Source organism: Metopolophium dirhodum, chromosome 3 (genome assembly GCF_019925205.1).
Source record: "Metopolophium dirhodum isolate CAU chromosome 3, ASM1992520v1, whole genome shotgun sequence".
Classification (NCBI taxonomy): domain Eukaryota; kingdom Metazoa; phylum Arthropoda; class Insecta; order Hemiptera; family Aphididae; genus Metopolophium; species Metopolophium dirhodum.
In genome coordinates this window covers 29,929,611-29,948,656 of record NC_083562.1, presented here as the reverse complement: position 1 = coordinate 29,948,656, position 19,046 = coordinate 29,929,611, and the positions used below count along the sequence as shown (strand labels likewise).

At 33.0% G+C, this 19,046-nt stretch overlaps 1 protein-coding gene across 2 annotated transcripts; it reads left to right on the top strand.

Moving 5' to 3' along the window:
• The first annotated feature begins 119 nt into the window (after positions 1 to 119).
• On the top strand, positions 120 to 18,575 carry LOC132940739 (terminal nucleotidyltransferase 5C). 2 transcript variants are annotated; one of them, XM_061008468.1, is made up of 2 exons: positions 120 to 640; positions 15,324 to 18,575. In XM_061008468.1, exons 1-2 carry the CDS (start codon positions 503 to 505, stop codon positions 16,638 to 16,640), a joined length of 1,455 nt encoding a protein of 484 aa, XP_060864451.1. In that variant the 5' UTR covers positions 120 to 502; the 3' UTR covers positions 16,641 to 18,575. The 2 variants fall into 2 exon arrangements, with proteins under 2 accessions (XP_060864451.1, XP_060864452.1); XM_061008469.1 differs by lacking the exon at positions 120 to 640 and adding an exon at positions 12,198 to 12,609.
• The last annotated feature ends 471 nt before the right edge of the window (positions 18,576 to 19,046 follow it).

Sequence of the window (19,046 nt, the reverse complement as noted above, 5' to 3'; positions counted from 1 at the left end):
CTTATCTATGGTCACAAACGCCCGGCCTACGTTGGAAAACCGGCAACGTCGCGCAGTCTCCTCCACCAGACTGAACTCAACAACGTTAGGTCGACCACAAGCTGCGCCAATCGAAACCTTCGCCGCCGGTGCACAGCGCAAAGCGAGTAATCCGGACGTTTTATTCAAACGAAAAAAAAAATCGGCTTCAAAGATAAAAGTTTGCCGGCTGACGACTGTGACAGTCCGACTGTCGTACTTCATTGCGTTTATAATTTTCGTCATCGTCGCGACAGACCCGCGTTCGTCCCAGAAATAATCGTTGTTAATGTTTTTTAATTAATTAACCGTTTCCGTTTTTGTCGTTTAATTTTTTCCAAACTATTCGACGATACCTTTATACGTTTGAACCAATTGTTTGTAACATAATCGCACCACAAAACTGTTGTCGTCGGCCGTCTTTGGGCAATTTTTTTTTCGGCCCTAGACCGACGTGCGTCGTTTCCGTCAGAAATATAACAACATGTGGAACGACGGTTACCACCATCACAGTTGCAACAGAAACGGTATCTGTTCGTTTTACAGAAGGAGGCACGTTTACAGAGACTTTCAGTCGAAAATGAAATCCGTTGAACAGGGCACGCCGTTACCTATAATGCAGGTCAGTGTGACAATAATAATAGTATAATTATTAATTACTAATTACTATTCAGTAATCAGTAAGTATGTGAACGGCTGGCGGGTAGAATATAATTGTCGTCGCTAAATGGTATATTATTAACATATTTGCATTAAATAATAAATATCGGTCGTACACCATCGGCATGACCAAGTTTGGTTCGGTCCGGGGGCGGACCACCACGGACCGGTTACGACTTGCGGTGACCGGGTCGCGTAGCTATTTGCTTGGTGGGAGGTTAGGAGGAGTAGGCGGTGGCGTTCGGTTTTCGCTTTCTTTCTGGCCGGCAAGTTCTATTTTCGGTTAATCGAGTCCTGGTTTTCACGTGTGTTTTTCTAGATTATTGTTTAATATTACTTATTATTATGGTCTGCACCTGCGTAATGACGATCGTTCTTGTCTCTCACACTACGTAATAATAAAACAATATTATTATAATTCTGGTTGCTCGTTATCGGGTTCTAGCCGCTACGGTGCAACGGAAGATTTCAAATATTTTATTATTCGCTTGTGCTATTCATTTTGAGTGTCGCGACGAAAGGTCGCGCCTCGGAAACCGTACCTTTGCCGTTATTGTGGGACACAACGATACATAAATTATCTATAGTAATAAACTTTTAAAACTATGAGTGATAATAGTGTTTAACGTTAAATCACTGCACGAGTGCACGATCATCTTGATAATAATATCAACAAATTGTTGCATCCCGATGGTTCATACTTTATAATTTCATAATTTCATATTATAATACCGTTGCAAAATTATTTATGATAACAACTGCTGATGCATTTCAGATGTGATAAGAATGTATGAGTCACATGCACATCGTGCCCGATTTAATTAATGTTTCAATTTCATATAAGTTTTAGTATGTAGTTGGTAGTCTGTTAATAACACAATATACACACCCACGAGGGTAATCCTGTTGCATAGTTCGGTAATTTTTGTTTGAAAACTAAAGAAGTTATTTATAAATAGGTCAAATTGCTTTCAGTCTAGATACTTACACAAATTTAAATAAAAATACTTTGCCGTGAATCCTTACCAAATTCTTGTCTCGAAAGACCGCCCGTCTTAATCTACTTTTAAACTGAATGATGCACAATACACCGCTAATGACACCTGAAGGCGAAACCACGAGTTGAGAAGATAATATATTTGAATTAATGTGTTACATTGTGTAATTTAAATACAGATTTTTAAAAGTATGCAAATTATTTAATAGTTTTTGTTAATACTTGACAAAATACTTCTATATTTTTATAATGTTTTGATTTAAATATTTGGTAACTTGATTTATGTATAATTACAATGAGTACCATTTCTATTCTAAAAAAAAAATGTCACCATTTTTATTATATTTGATTTAAATGATTTAACATATTAAATATGCCAACGCTGAACGCAGACGATGCAATAATAAACATAGTTCTTACACTTTGAGAGATGAGTGTTAAATATTATGGCGTAACTATTCTAGTTTAGCTCCCAAGCGATTTTTCGAAATTTTTGTAAAATGTGTGTTTTTGTATGCTTTTTGTAATGGTACTTTAAAAAAAAGTCGCTCAAACTTTTAATGGAAGTTATGTTCAAAAAACTTAAAATACTCGATTTTTAAGTTTCAAGTTCCGAAGTTATGACACTTTAAATAAGGCAGTGATTACAGTTTGTAGACTTTGACTTTTTTTAAAGTACCATTACAAAAAGCATACAAAATTACACATTTTGCAAAAAAAAAATTTCAAAAAATCGCTTGAGAGCTAAACTAGAATTATGCCATTAATTTAACTACTTAGTTTATTTTTTTTTAAATAGTTTTAATTTGATGGTTAGTCAAGAATTTAAAAATATTAAATTAAATTCATTACATAAACTTTAAGAAGAAAATATATTTTATTAATTTATTTCATCTTCTAAAAATAAAAAACGGTAAAACTTGCAACCTAATTGTTAATGTAAAGTGGTTGTATTGGTTACACCTGTCTGACGAAACAAATAACAACACGGATACCTATAATAGCAATTTTATGTTTTTATTTCAAATTGTACGATACCTAATATAAACCGGTTACTTATTGGACATTTAATTTTCCGTTTGCATCGGGAACGGAAAATGAAACATTTATAGATGTTTTATTCTTAAATGTATGTATAGCAATAAAGGTATTATTGGTTGGTAATCCAGGTAATCACTAATCATGCTCTATCTATTGTTATTATTTGCTAAAACACAAAGTTTATTATATCTAAGTTCTGATTTAGATACTAAAATATTGAATATAGGTAGGTATGCTATTTTCGTGAGTTAGACGAGTTTTTAGGGATAAATATCTAAATTCTGAGAACTTTTATTTTTATACTATTAAAATCGCTTAAAAATCTACTTGTCCGATTGGTGTAAGCCAGGTGTAACAAACTAGAAAACATTTTAATTATTCTCAGTTCTATTTTTATAGATTATCCTGTATAGACATTTAGTGTAAATACGTATATTTAGGCATGCCACTTAACCAATATTGCTATAACAAAATTGGCAAATTATCGAGGGACAGCTATGAGTATTATGTATTAGCACTGCATTATGTAAGCATTTTACGTCATTTTTAAACTACTATTTCATCAAATGCCCTGACCTCTGATTAATGCACTTTTATGACTTATGAGTAATGAGTTAAGCGATACCTATTTACTTAACATTTTAATTATTTCTTTATCTACTTGGTTAAAGTTCTTATAGTTTAAAGCTTAAGTTACTCTTTATTGAAAGTTTAATCTTGGAGATAAAAGTAATATACCTACAAAGTTTTCTGTTTAAAATCTGATAATAACAAGTTGAAGTAATAACATTATTTATTTAAACTTTATAACATTATACTTTACATTTATTTTATTTTACATTAGTTGATACTTATTACCAAACTCTCTGTAAACAAGATTGTGGTGGAAGTAAAGTCCAACTACAATAATTTAGATCATTATTTAGATAGTTTGTTGATTATTATTTATTACTACAATTAATTAATTATAATTTTTTTATAGTATACAATCCATTCAAAATAATCATTAAATAATAAATATCACACCTAAGTATTTGACTGAAGTTACTCTGGTTATATAAATACAATTTTATTTACATACATGAATTATTATATTATTTTTCTTTCCACTTATTAGTATCAAGGGCGTCCTCAGAGGGGAGCAAGTAAGGACAGTTAAACCCCCCCCCCCCTTTAGCTTTTTCTGGGTTGATTATCATGTATTATTATTGATGATTTTAATAGTCTAAAAAACTTAAAAATGCCCTACCAATTTTAAATTATTTTTATTTTTTATATTAAATATATAAATTCTAATTTACTTACATTTTAAACTTTTAAATGATTGTATAAAAGTTTTACAGACAGAACTTATCATTTGGACTACTTATTTAATCTAAAAATTAAATAGTTTTTTAAAACTTCAAAATGCTCCAAAAATCTTTAAATGCGAAAAATGGCCTTAAAATTTAAAATTGTCAAAAAATTCAATGTAGGTATGTTATAAACCGAGTATCGCGTAGCTAGATTTGGAAAACAATGCATGCACTTTGCGTAATCCCAACCTCAATCATTACCGTTGTAATATAAAATATCGCAATATAAACTTTTTTTAAATTAAAAATAAAAACATTTTTTTTAGAGTGATTTTTATTACACTCGATTCAGAGTCAGAACTAGGAACGTTGCTTTTATAGATTTTAAAATGTAGTGGGTGGTGGGACCAAGTGCAATACTGCAGTGTCAACCAAGTTTTTACTTTTTTGATAAAAAAATTTAATGTTCATAGACGGCATACAATAGTTACAACTTTTCAAGTTTGTGGTATCAATGACTGAATAAGCTAGAAATATTTAATTTTATAAATTACCTAAAATTATAAAATCAACGGTAACATTTTATTTACTAAAAAAATAATGTATTTGATAATTTAAAATGACATAACAATTAATTAAAATTAAGTTTTAATTAACTATGTACGCATGATTGAAAATAATATAGGATCTAATAATGTTCCTTGTGGTATACCATACTTGACAATTGACTTAACACCCGTCACTTATAAATTATAATACTCTTAATTTTTGCAGTTTGAGGTCTATTAAATATATGATTCGTACCAATACCAAAATGTGCTCCAATTTTTAAGTAATAATAATAATTTGTTTGATGTTTTAAGAAGAAAAATGTTTAGGTAATTTTTGTTTTTCAACAAAATGTTATAAAATGTGATTAGCAATTCAGTCTTTAGTCCACATTTTCAAATGCCGACCGTCGTAAGTAAAATAAACAAATTGGTTAGGTATAATATTAATGACATTCAATAAATCAGTTATAAATGCATTATATACAACCATGATACTGTTTAATGAAAAAAAAATGTAAATCCTTATTTTATTGTAAAGAAAGTTTAATTATATATGTTACCCTTAGTTTTTATAATTTTAACCGCACCTTTAAACATATAATATTTTATTGATTGTTTACCTTGTATACTTATTTGTTACTGCCGTTCGTTTGAGACGTTCCACATTAGGCAAAAAAAACGTAACACAGAGCGTAATAGTACGTTGTTTTTGGCAGATCTGCGTTGTACCCAATGACGCAGTAAGGTCATTCTTTCGGAAATTCGTTTGTATTCGCGGGACCTCGATTGTAATAAAATGCAAGTAAATAACAGGTAGCACATTCTCTATAGAGTTGAATTATTACAAATATACGTATACCCAAATCGAAAGTTTCAAACTTATTTTAAAGATAAAACTTATACCAGGAATATCACTAGTCAAATATACAATTATAATTTATTGATTTAATTATATTTTTTTTTGTTAACACATACAAATTACTAAAACAAGTACTTATAAAATTAATCGATTATTGTAAGCTTGTCTGTAAGTACCTACAGTAAGACTTACAGTTAACTTATTAAAATCTAAATATTAAATATATTCTGCTATTTTTTGTTTATAAATTATAGTATTGTAATTTAGAGGTTTCAAAACACTGTTAAAACTCGGATGTACGCCACCGGAATGAAAACGGGTCATCTCCTTCCGGTCGACGTTCCATAGGAGTTTTCCACCCACTACTATTATAGTTCCTTAAATTTATATTAACAATGAAAATACAACTGCGGGGAAAGTAGCATCAAAAGGTTTAAATAAGTTTTATTTTCAATGACGCCTACACATGTTTTAGATATCCTACTCCATATTTTATTACAATGTTCGTCGTTCGACGATAACATTTTCTATCCAAGCTAAAATATTTAAAATAAATTAACTCCTCTTTATATTTATTGCACTTTATCATAGTATAAATAAAATTGCATAACGATTAAAAAACATAATGTACTTAATTTAAAACATGTCCTGAAAAAAGGGTGGCTAATCGTTATTGAATTTTTCTTTTCTTCAAACTCAAATTCATAAAATGGTTTTAAATTGTAGAATATCCTTATGCAATATTAAATATTCATAGGAGATAGTCGCAATAATAAAAACCTTTACCACCAATTACATCAATTTTGAGCCGCATAGTTAGCATGCGTTTAACCGCCGATTATACACGGGTACTGTTCAGGTATTTCGAGGCCGTGGCCATTCTCTCTTGAAAGACTAACCTACTACCCTGACATTGGTTCTGTATATTATAATATAATATTTTTTTTTCTTCTATTCCTAAAAAAGTGGAGATATATTTCAAATGTTAATATATTACATATTACATGTGTCTATATTATGATATATATCACCCAAGTTAGAGTAACGCATAATATGCAATATTTAATGCGTTATGATGTTTACTTAAGTTGGGAGTGATCGGAGGTTCAGATTAATAAACCGTTCGCATATTCTCGAACGTATGATTGTGTAATAACGCACGTTCTCCTGAAGACCTTGGTGGACACACTCTCCCCCACAATTAATCGACGGAGGAGAACCACCTTAAATGTTACCGTTGTGACGATACCAAACAGTTTTCTTTAAATGACCTAGCATGAGTCACTTGTTAGTTGTTGACAATAACTTCGATTGAATCTAAATAATTCAGTTTACCACCTACCTATTTTGTAATTTATTTGTTTTACAATCTTAAGACAGCTGATGTATTTTTATTAACTATATTGAATATAATATAGGTACCTATTTCTAAATAATCAATAATGATCCCTCCTACTTACAAATTCAAATATTAAACATTTTAACATTTCAATATTACAATATTGCAAAAATTTATTTAAAACAACCACTTACATTTTTTCCTATTATAGCTTATACCTAGATAATACACATAATTACATAATTATTTATCGGAGAATGAAATATTGATTTTCATTCTTTATTAAGTCAACATAAACTTTTTTTAAAATGTATTATTTTATTGTTTACAAATACAACTTACTATTATAAATTATTATTATTAAATATTAATAGGTATTCTAGTTTATTTTATTATAATATGTTTGTCGTTGGACATCAATCAATTAATTTATTAATATTTGTATTGTATACGACATACGTCATAAACTGTAGCATTCGCAGTGTAATGGTTCCTCATGTGACAACTGCAGACAATGACTATAATAATTATTGTATTTTTCCTGCATAATTTCTATAATTTGAGAAAGAGCTTGTGGTTGGGGTATAAAAGATAAGATAATTTAATTATCTCCCATTCCTTAAAATTTAAATGGTAATAATTTCTAATGTCTTAATGTACAAATACGTCTTTAAAATCATAATATTAAAAATTTTGTTCCAGCAAATAATTGTCTTTCAAGTTTCGAATGCACTTATGTCTTATAATACTATTTTTTTGTGAATGTATGATTTGTGTGTTATTATATTATATTATAATATACGGTTTAGACGTATATACACAATTAAAATTATTTAATATCTATTTTAGAACTATCCCACTTCGTATTTCCAAATCTATTTTTGAGGCACTTCAATTAAAATATGTTAGAAATACTTTTGTCCATTTTGTATTAAGAGGACGCCACACCCGCATGTTTTGTCTCCGTCTAACAAACGTACAACATAGTACATTAATTTAGTACACAACTTTTACGTTAACAATAATCCATTTTACTGTTATTTTTAAAATTAGAGTGAATTGACCCATGATAAAATTTAAAAGATGATTATCTAGGGCTTTAAAATGAACAGTTTAAAAATGGTCATAACTATTGCTTCTAAATAAAAATATCAATAATAGCATCCTAGATGCCCTTGATAATCTTACCTTTAAATTTTATGTGAGTTTTAGGAATAAGAGTAAAATGTATTACCGTCAACTTAAAATTTGCGTCATGTTATACGTTTGTAAGATGGAAACAACACATGTATGACGTTTGGCGTCCTCTTAAGTATTAACTGATTCCATTATGTATGCATTAAGATAAATCACACAGTTAATAACTTTAACGTGTAAAATTAACTAACATGCATTTTTATTTTTATTCAATCCAGTATATTCAACCATTTGTTATTACTTATACTAATTATTATTGTCAATGTTGTCTGAGTTTGGATTATATTTGATCACCATGCATTCGAATATCTTACTAATAACTATTTTTTAACATATTAATACTAGTATACTACTACAACCACACTTTGGTTGGATTTATTTGTATGGAAACCAACATTGCGTTTTTATACGTTTTTTCTTAACAAACAGAGGAACATGTTGGTTAATTCTTTATATTATATTATTTTTGTCTGTTGACATAAACACTTTCAGGTAAACAGAGAACTCTTTAGAGGACGTCACATACTCACACCCTCATAATTTTATCATGGTTTTTTTTCTGACACTATAAGAAGGCTTATTTTATTAATGGTAATCTGATCAAATTACCCAAATAAACGTTTTCCCCTAGGAGTAGCAAAAAAAAAACTCATTAATTTTATTATTTACGAGTTTATTTTATGAGTTTCACATCAATCTGGTTTTGGCCAAATTCATAAATATGTAAGCAAAGTTCACTAGGTGAGATAAAATAATTTGTGTTTGACATTTCACCTTGAGAACAATATTAGAACATTATTATGCAACGGTAACTATCTGAAAACATTATTAATATAATTAGTCTGTGAAATGTTCTGATGTCCAATAAACTTTGTTTTTTCAATGTTTAAAATTGAAGAATAGTTTTTCAATATTTTTAGCTTTTTAGTTCGAAGTCCAACATGTAATATAACCTGTATTTTGTAAATCTCCAAAATGTTCACGTTTTTGAATGTATAACATTAATTAATATAAAGATATTGCTATGATTAAATTAGGAAATATGATCTTATTATAATATAATTTTTCTTATAGTTAGATTTCTAGTAAAGTATATCTTTCGTATTCGAACATTTTTATACAATATTTAAATAATTAATTACGTACTGCATTAAAAAATCACATACATTTTTTTCCACGCTAAATCGTAATTTATGACACTGTTGGATGTTTATGTAATTTGATATTTAGTACACACTACACATCATCGAATACACAGTGCATTAGAGATTTAAACTTATAAGTTATAAGCAATATGAAAGGCATGTTTTATAAATTTGCATGCCATAGAAATATTTAATATAGAACACAATAACAAACATACCTCTACTATAATTAATAGCATACAGATATTTTGTGTACATAATTATTAATTTTGCCGCCATCCCCCCCACCCCGGGGCACGGCAGAAACCTACGGGTGCCCCATTAGAAATTCTGCCAAACACAACACACACGTGTACCAACCTACCCAATATAAAAACCTACCAAACCTTCCAAATATAAAAACCTACAGTGCCCTCCCCACACCCAATGGCCTATGTTGCCGCGGGTTACCCAATAAAAAAAAAAAAAAAAAAAAAATTATTAATTTTGAATAAAAATTGTGTATAAGATATAACTTATATACCTATAAATAAACATCTGAATTAAATAGTAAATATATTTTGTTGATTTATCATTATTACTCTACAGAGATATTTTATAAATTATCGTTCATAAAATAGGGTTATCGAATATAATGACCAGCGTGCAGCGGTAGCATTGTGAAATGTCTGAAGTCTTAATTTTAATTTAATTTAGCCTGATTCTAGTGTAAAAGTATCATTACAAATCATTTTAAATACCTAAACTCTAAAGAAATATGATATTCAAATATTTGATATTTTGAACAGATGATTCAACTAATTTAAACATAAATCTGTATTCATAAATCAAAAAATTATCAAATTTGTTTTGAACGCTTGTAAGGTGTTAAAAAAATCTAATCATACATTTTAAATATAATTTTTGTTTCTCCTTCCCCCACCCTCCACCAGTTTGGAAATATATTTGCTTGCGTTCAACAAAATATATCTGATAAATATTTATTAAAAATATAACACTTAAACTAAGTTTTATAGATTAAGAGACTGTAAATTATTTACTATTCATTGAAATTATTATCATTTATTTTTCTAACTTATTACTGTAAACAGTATATAAGCTACCGTATTTTACACGGTTATAGTTATGATCTTGTCAAGTGTATAGTATGTAAACAGCTTTTACATTTTGACATTGTAAATCTTAACAATACGTCAATACCGTAAGCTACTGAAGAATTCTTATTAATTAGGTAATATTATGTGTGTAAATATGAACTGTATGTTTTATAGCAGCTAAATTATTATGATTAATTAGACAAATGTTACATTTTTAAAGTACCATATTTTATTACGAATAAAAACTTTTTCGTATAAATTAAAAAAAATCAATACAATTTGTATCACTAATTCAAGAAATGCAACAAAACCAATTGTCATACATAAAGTTTAATATTACTATAAATTATAAAAGCATAACAGTTAAATAAAAAATAGTTGATGCAAATGCACTTTTAAGGAATTTTGGAATATAGCTCCCGACCTGATGGTAGTGTTGCCTATGACGTAGTTCTCGTCGTTCAAATGACGTCATACCGCCTGACACCCACGCTACTCCCGTTGGCGTCAGACCATTTGGGATTATAATAAAAAAAATAAGGGAACGAATACATAAACCACCGCTATCCCTCGTCATCCCTTTTCATTCCTGTTTCTCCTTCATTAAACGAAGCACAGTTTGAATGCTTACGTCACCATTTTCTTTTATTTTCCGTCGTATGTAATATATGTTCAAAAATAGTGCAATCATAAAATTATTAAAAAATAATACAAATGTACACAATATATAATGTTGGTTAAAAGTATAACTTGATAAATAATAAAAAAAAAACATGGGTGACCCTTGACCTGAAATCACTTAGATTTACCGCTGTAACAAGTAACTACAAAAGTGTTATCCCCCTGATTACATCTATTTAAACTTGTTTTAATCTTAATAATATAATTTGTATAATTAAAGGATATTATTGTGATCGAGTATTAAAAAAAAATGAATTAGTATGTATTTAATTTAATTTAAAGTTTAATTTTAAACTTAAGTTTTGAAGCCGTTTGTACTAAATTAAATGAAACACAATAAAAAAAATCGTATAGAAATTGTGTTATGACGTAGTTTAATGTTCAACATTTGCTTTTAACTATATAATTGAGATCGTGTACCTATTAAAATTTTTATTGCTTACTTGTTTTTATTTCAAAATATTGTATTTTAATCATGTAGGTACTATAAAGTAAAGTTACCACATAAGTAGATTTATTACTACAATCATTAATTTTGAACTGTTTGTATAAGTTCCTGATCAGAAAAAATATCGTAGGTAAATCGTCGTGCAAACGAATAATACAAAATCGTTAAAACATTAACTACATTTTAGTCGTTGCGTTTATTATACATTATAATTTACGTATAATCGGTGCGACGGCGCGGTATGTCATATACTCATATGTGACCAGACAGAATCGACCACACAACAGATGCGTGTTCAGGAATTCTTTGTGGGGTGGTTGCACAATTTTTTTATAAATCCGTAAAGTTCGTAATATTGTTTAAAAAAAAATTGTATGTATTATCATTAGTATTATTTTTTTTTTCGAAATGATTTAATGGACAAAGTCAATTTTTTCCCGTTAACCCTTTTTTTCCCCCCCCGCTCACGTTGTTCATTTACACTCAATGCCCATGATAGGTTATTGTCGTCGCGTTGCAACGGCTAGTGATGTACTAGACACAGTGCTTACCGTTAGCGTGTAAAGCGGAAGGACTTATCTAGTAATTAGATATTTTGCGGCTGGTATTTATTTTTTCCTGGCATCATCGCTCTACTGTTTCGCCTTGCCCTTTGAACGATATTTTTAGACCGTACCCGGTAACACCCGCGTGGCCGACAGCGTTCAGTCGCCGACGTCGGCGGAGATTCGCGTACAATAATTACCGGTCCGCACGGTAAATAGTAAATACCAAACGTGGCGGCGGAGACGGTGGCAATGTTGATGGCGCGGTAACCCAACCGAGTGCACGGTGGTGTCGCTGTCGTCGGTGATGGTGGGGGGGATCAGCGCGGGTCGTCGCCGTCGACGACTGATCGCGGATCGGCCGTGCCGCGGCAGTAGTTCCGTTTCGTTTGCGGTGCCCGATCGTTACGTAGTGTGTGCGTGCGCCCTCCGGACCGGACCGCTCGTCACCAAGTAGCCGTCGCTGCCGTGTCGCCGTCGCCGAGTCCTATTTTTCACGTGTTCCGCCGCTGCCTGTGATCCGAGCCGCGTGTGGTGCGTTTCATCAAATATACGTTACTTTTCCTGATCAAAAGCATCTCATCACTGCGCACCCGTGCTGGGGGTAGAGAGTGGGTTCATTACTCTGCTCCTCGTCGAAACCGTGTGCAGTTCACGCCCGCCAGAAACCCGCCGCCGCCGAGACGCCACTGAGGCCGGGGCGCGTAATACGATGGAAAAAGACCTATACCTCAAAGTACGCCAATTTTTCTATTTTTATTTTCACGTTTCGTCGCGAGTCCTTGATCGATTAATATTACAAAACATATTTACTATGATAATATCACAGTATTATGCACCCGTCCGTAAAAAAACCGCGCACGCGGTGTCTAGTCGTCGTCGTAGAACTTTCGCGAATTTGCACCGTTCCCGGCGGGGCTTTTCCTCTTCCCTCTACCCCGCCGGACGCGACGAGTAGAATGTTCCAGAAGGTTCGTCGCCGCCGCGCCCACGGTACGCGAGCAGCTGCTGCTCTCGGGAAAAATCTCGTCCCCGTTGCCCGCCGTGAATTTTTTCGCTTTCCTCGGCACGATTTATCACCGCGATAACAATATTATTGTACTTGTAGCGGGTATCGATAAATCGTGGCGTAAAATTCGTGTTCGTCAACAATAATATTTTACATTATCTACGCGTGTTTTACTCTCCGGTTGTCGTGTGTGACATTATGGTTTCGTTTTATAAACGGACCGAGAACGGCCGATATTTTTTTCACTCGTGTTTTTTTACTATCGGTTACCGGAAATTCGATTACGGCGATAATATAATAATATTACGGACCATATGCGAAGGTCGCGCGTAAGTGCCTTACCATGTTTTGTATTTTCGTGATTTTTCCGCTATCTATCGTTGATATGTCAAAAACATAAAATAACACATTTTGATTAAACGAAGTCTCATCGATAATAATATTGTTTCATTGACTTCAGTTCGAAAATCGGTTGTTTGTTTAAGTTGTGTAAATTAAAAAAATATATATATATTTTTTTTTGAATTAAATTAAATTTGGTAACCTATTCAAAATCGTCTTTTTATGGTGAGTAAACAGATCGTATGCAGGTTGTATTCCCAATTTGTAAAACTTTGCAAAACAGAAGGTTGTTTACAGCAATTTACGAATATTGTAAATAGGTATTACGATCGTTAGAGATCAACGATTCGCTGCACACTGACAAAAAAATAAAATTCTGCATTATTGTCGTCCTTGACTCGTAATGTGCTCGCCTATAGGTCGGTGGCACAATGGTCCAGATTTGTCTACGTAATTCTTCCGTTCGAATATTTATTTCATGAAATTCGCCACAACGCGTTGGTATATTACGCGTCAATGTTGCATAAAATATTCGTAGGTACCTGTTATTTATAACATTTAAATCGAATTGCTTATGACGGCATCGTAAACAATAAAATGGTAGGTACCTAGGTAAACGTTGATAATTGATAGATCGTAACGTATTGTTATATTGATTATTTTATGACATTAATTTACAGTGTTCAATATGCTTTGCATTTTTGTGAAACACAAATCCTACGTTATATTGACGCAATAATCTCGTGGTTTCGCTATCGCTTCAATGTATTTGTTGGGGGGGACAGTGGGACACTCGTCACGATTTCTCGTTCGTGGAAACAAACTCCGCGAGTCGACCGCCGTTTCGACTGGTCGGTACGTCACTGGGCCGATCGTATTTTTTTTTTGTTTTTCATCGATCTGAGCAAACGAAAATTACAATTGACGTTATTGTCTCGGTTGCAACGTCATCGCGTGCATCATTCTCCGCGTATTTTTCGTCATGATCGGCTGTCATCGTCGCTGGTGCCCGCGCCGCTATAACCATGTGCCGCCGGACGTCGGCGGGTGTGCACAGCTGCTGTGCCCGTGGTGTTATTCGTGGACTGTACGCCGATCGTCATAAACACAACGTGCGCAAACACACGACGGACCGTTTATAAATTCGTGAACCGACGCGAATTGGCGTTTTCGCGTGCTCGTAAAGCCTACTAGCTACGTCGTCTGTCGTGGTGTCGTGTGGCTTTTATCATATTCTGATTAACCGTGGTAATCATGGTATCATTCGCTAACCATGGTCTACTACGAAATAGGGGGGGGGGGGGGAGTCGAGCTCAACTTTTGGCCACGACATAGCAATTACCTGTAGGTTTCGGCGCGGTACGACACCAGTACATATATACTATTATATCAGTGCCGCAGTGCGTGTTGTGTGAGGCTCAACGACTTGACACATATGGCAACGCACATGCTCGACTCTGGTCGACATGATTTCGAAATCGACCTTTCTTATGCCAGAATATATTATAATAGTACAACGTCGACCTTTGTTCGTTTGCCCTTGAACAACAACCAACCTTATCCATGATACACTCGTAATATGTGTAATGTGTATCACCATTCACCTTTGAGTGAACGCCGTGTGGTTAGGGTGTACACTGTACAATGCCGATTATTATATGATATTAATCACAAGGGTTGACAGTAATTTTATGCTTTTGTATAAAATTATTAATTCCTGTATAGATTATTCAGTATTATTGGGTAATATAAATTGCCTTGTCCCTCCCTGGAACTTTCGTCTTTTCTATTCCCATTAATTGTCCTATACATAATATCTAAAAAACAAAATTTGGACAGGATGATGACACTGGCCAACGAATCCATCATTCATCATTTGGTTTATTATTATTTCTATTATTAGGTATATATTATTGCAATGTAATTGTCTTACTATTTATTTCTATTACTTTTTATACAGTTTTTAGTTAAGATATACATATTAGCTTTAACATATTTCGAATTGGGTTCAACTCATATATAATAAAATAGTAAAAATGTAGGTATCTCCTATTCGATTCGGCTAACCGCAACTCTGCTCGTGTTTTTTTTTGTTACAGAACGGACGTCTAAACGTGTCGACAGCCGACTTAAACCACGTGCGACCCGCTGCCATGTTGTCCACATGTGACGACCGCCATCGTGGGTCCACCACCAACGCCGCAACCACAGGCGGCCGTGCACAACAAACCGATCTCAGCCGCCTGGCCGTCCTGAGCTACGAACAGGTGGCCCGACTGAACGACGTGATGGACGAGACAGTCAGCATCCACGGCCGCGGAAATTTCCCCACGCTTGAGGTGCGCCTCCGCGACCTAGTGGCGATGGTGCGCGACCGGCTACGTGCCCAAGCCGCACCAGAAGACGACGATGTTGCGTTCCCGGCTGAAAGGTCCTCGCCTCCGTCACCGGATGCCGATGACACGTGCTTCCAGGTGCGGAGCATCAGACTTAACGGCGGGGCGGCCTCGCACGTGCTGACCACGGACACTCAGCCGTATAATGACCTGGACCTGATATTCAACATCAGCCTGTCAGGGAACCGGGACTTCGACCGCGTCAAGTCGGCCGTGCTCCGAGCCCTGGTCGACTTGCTGCCGGAGGGCGTCAGCCGCAAGCGGATGACGCCGTGCAGCATCAAGGAGGCATACGTGAGCAAAATGGTCAAGGTGAACAAGGACGGCGACCGGTGGTCGCTGATATCGCTTGGCACGTTACCGGGTCAGCGGAACGTCGAGCTCAAGTTTGTCGATCGGATGAAGAGGCCGTTCGAGTTCAGCGTAGATTCGTTCCAGATCGTGCTCGACTCTCTGCTGCTGTTCTACGAGTGTTCCAGCGGCGTGCCGATCAGCGAAAGCTTTTACCCGACCGTGGTCGGCGAGTCTGTGTACGGTGACTTCCGGGATGCCATGTACCACCTGGAGAACAAGCTGATCGTTACCAGGAACCCGGAGGAGATCCGGGGCGGCGGGCTGCTCAAGTACTGCAACCTGTTGTTGCGCAACTACGCACCCGACTACGATGGTGACGGCACTAAGAAGCTGGAACGGTACATGTGCTCCAGGTTCTTTATCGACTTCTCCGACATACACCAGCAGCGTGCCAAGCTGGAGAACTATTTGAAAAATCACTTTTGCGCGCCCCAGGAGGAATACATGAAGCTTCAATACCTCAACGTGCTGAAACAGGTGGTCGAGGAGAGCACCGTGTGCCTGATGATACACGAGAGGCATCAGACGCTGTCGCTGATCGCCGAATTGTCGTGGCGGCTGATGGCCGGTCAAGGCATGTACTACTATTACCATCCACAGCCGCAGCTGACCATGTCCATCGGGCACCACAGTCAGTTGCCGGCACAACTACATTGCCCTTCATAAGTGTGTTTGAATTTGATTTTTTTTTAATATTATTATTATTTTTTTTTTTTAGAAAAATGATACGTTTAACAATTTAACAACAAAATGTTCATATTATGTTATTATATATATACATGATCTCTAAAAAAAAAGTCTCTCGCACTCTGCCTCGCCCCCTTCATCCCAACAAATTTTTTTTTGACACCCGCGTAACGGCGCCGACCCAGTGAACAAATTTTCACGTTTGTATATTTTCCGTACGACTGAATGATTTATCTTAAAATGTCTGTTAATTTATTTAAATTGTTGTTTAATATATTATGATTGCGCATTCGCGTTTTACGTACGTTTTCCGTTAATAAAAATGTATTAGGCTTTATGAGGTTGAACAAAAAAAAAAATTTATATTTACTTTCGTTGCGTACTTAATTGGCTACAATTTTTTTTTTCGTTTTGGCAGCCATCGTTGACTATTGCATATTATTATCTATATTATATGAACCGAAAGAGGGCATGCATTCTGCAGTATACAGAGCGGAACGGTCAACAATTGAAACACTAAATCTATTGTTATGTTTTTACTTTTTTCTAATCCAATATTTAATTTAAAAACAAAATAATATTAATATATATTTATACATATATCTATGATTCGGAAGCCCACTAGACGGTTAATATTGCATTTATTTTATAGCAGACCGTCTTGTAATATTGGAGAAACAATCGATCCGAAAATCTGTCGTAAATATATATATACCTATGATATATAGTATTTATATGCTAAAAAAAAAAAACGTTTTTGGCCCGAGTTTGAGAGACTTATTCTTATTATTTTCTTTTTAATATATTTGTATATATAATAAATACACACACGCGCATTCACCATGCGTAATACGATGTACAATAACAAAATTTAAACAGTTGTTTTACTCGAAATTAAAAATATTATAATATATTATATCGCGCGTCCGTGATAATATCTCGACCTGTGAGATGTGCGTATTGCGGGGAAAAAATGTAAAAAAATAAAAATAAAAAATATATGATAAGAACCGGTTACCGCGCCGAAATTTTTAAATCGTATTATGATATATCATTCTTATATAATATTATTAATCGTCCCCCTTACAAATATTGTGAATAAAAGTTAAACTTTTTTATTAATTTAACCCCCCCCCCCCCATAAAAAAAAATTAAAATAAAAAACAAAAAAAAATTTTAATTAAATTATACATCTTATTTATAACATTGCATTGTTTGTAATAAACATTCCGATTTTTAAAACGTGTATATAATTATAAATATTATAATATTACGTCGAGGAAACACATTTACGAAAGAAGATGATCATCGTGACGCGCGTGCGCACCATCTCTCGCTATAGTGTCTGTAAATCATACGATTATTAAAAATAATAACTTCAACGTTTTTTCGTTTAAGGGCGCGTACACTACTTGATAAACACGGATTATAATATAATTATTATAGTTTCCATACAATGTCACGTGTGTACCGCAAGTTGTTACAATTTATTTTGTATAAAATAATCGTAAAATTTATTATTTTTTTATAAAGCTTCCAATCCAATGTTTTTTCAGTATTAAATTTTTTTTTTTTTTTAAAGTTATGAAAAATTATTTTAAATTTATACACATAACGTCTTTTTATCGAGCAATTCTGAATGTCCTAGAGTTATAAAATGTGATATTATTATGTCAATCTATTATTATTATTATTATTAATTATTATTATTATAATCATCATCATATATTATTATATATAAATATATATATTATTCTTATTATATATTATTGTTATTATAAACTTAATGTAATTTTCTTCTTGAATTATGTTGTTTTCATCGTTTTATCGTCTGTGACGATATATCCTCGGTTGTTGTCCGTCTACCGAGATCTGTACGTAGTACGTACTATATATATATATATATAGGTACACTTCTTCCAGTAATAATAATATTATATAATTATTATAATTGATACCCCTTCCCTTTTTCTTTTGTTATATAATTACCAGATTGGCGTTTAGAGTGAAACCACAAAAATACGCGCTGTTTGTAAAAAAAAAAAAAAAAAAATGTTTATATAAAAATAATAAGGCTGAAGTCTTTTTAAGTTTTTCTCTTTTACGATATTATGTGTTAATGAAACATTTAAAAGTATATATGATATTAATGATATTTTACGTATATATTCAAAATATTGTTACGAAAAAGAAAACCATTAGCGTTTAATCATTTTTAAATAAAAGAATATTTTAATTATTATTAGATAGTCTTTGTTTAGTGTACTATGTAATAATGTTTTAAACAAAAAAAAAAATACAAACCATTTTATTTGTGTAATAATTATTTTTTGTTGATTTATTGGATTTTTTACATTTAAATATTAATTATTATATTATTACATA

What these genes read in the sequence shown, in the direction of transcription:
- LOC132940739 (XM_061008468.1), top strand. Translation starts at nt 503, where the DNA reads ATGTGGAACGACGGTTACCACCATCACAGTTGCAACAGAAACGGTATC. An exon ending in CGCCGTTACCTATAATGCAG is followed by an intron (nt 641 to 15,323) that starts GTCAGTGTGACA and finishes TTTTTGTTACAG; the next exon opens with AACGGACGTCTAAACGTGTC.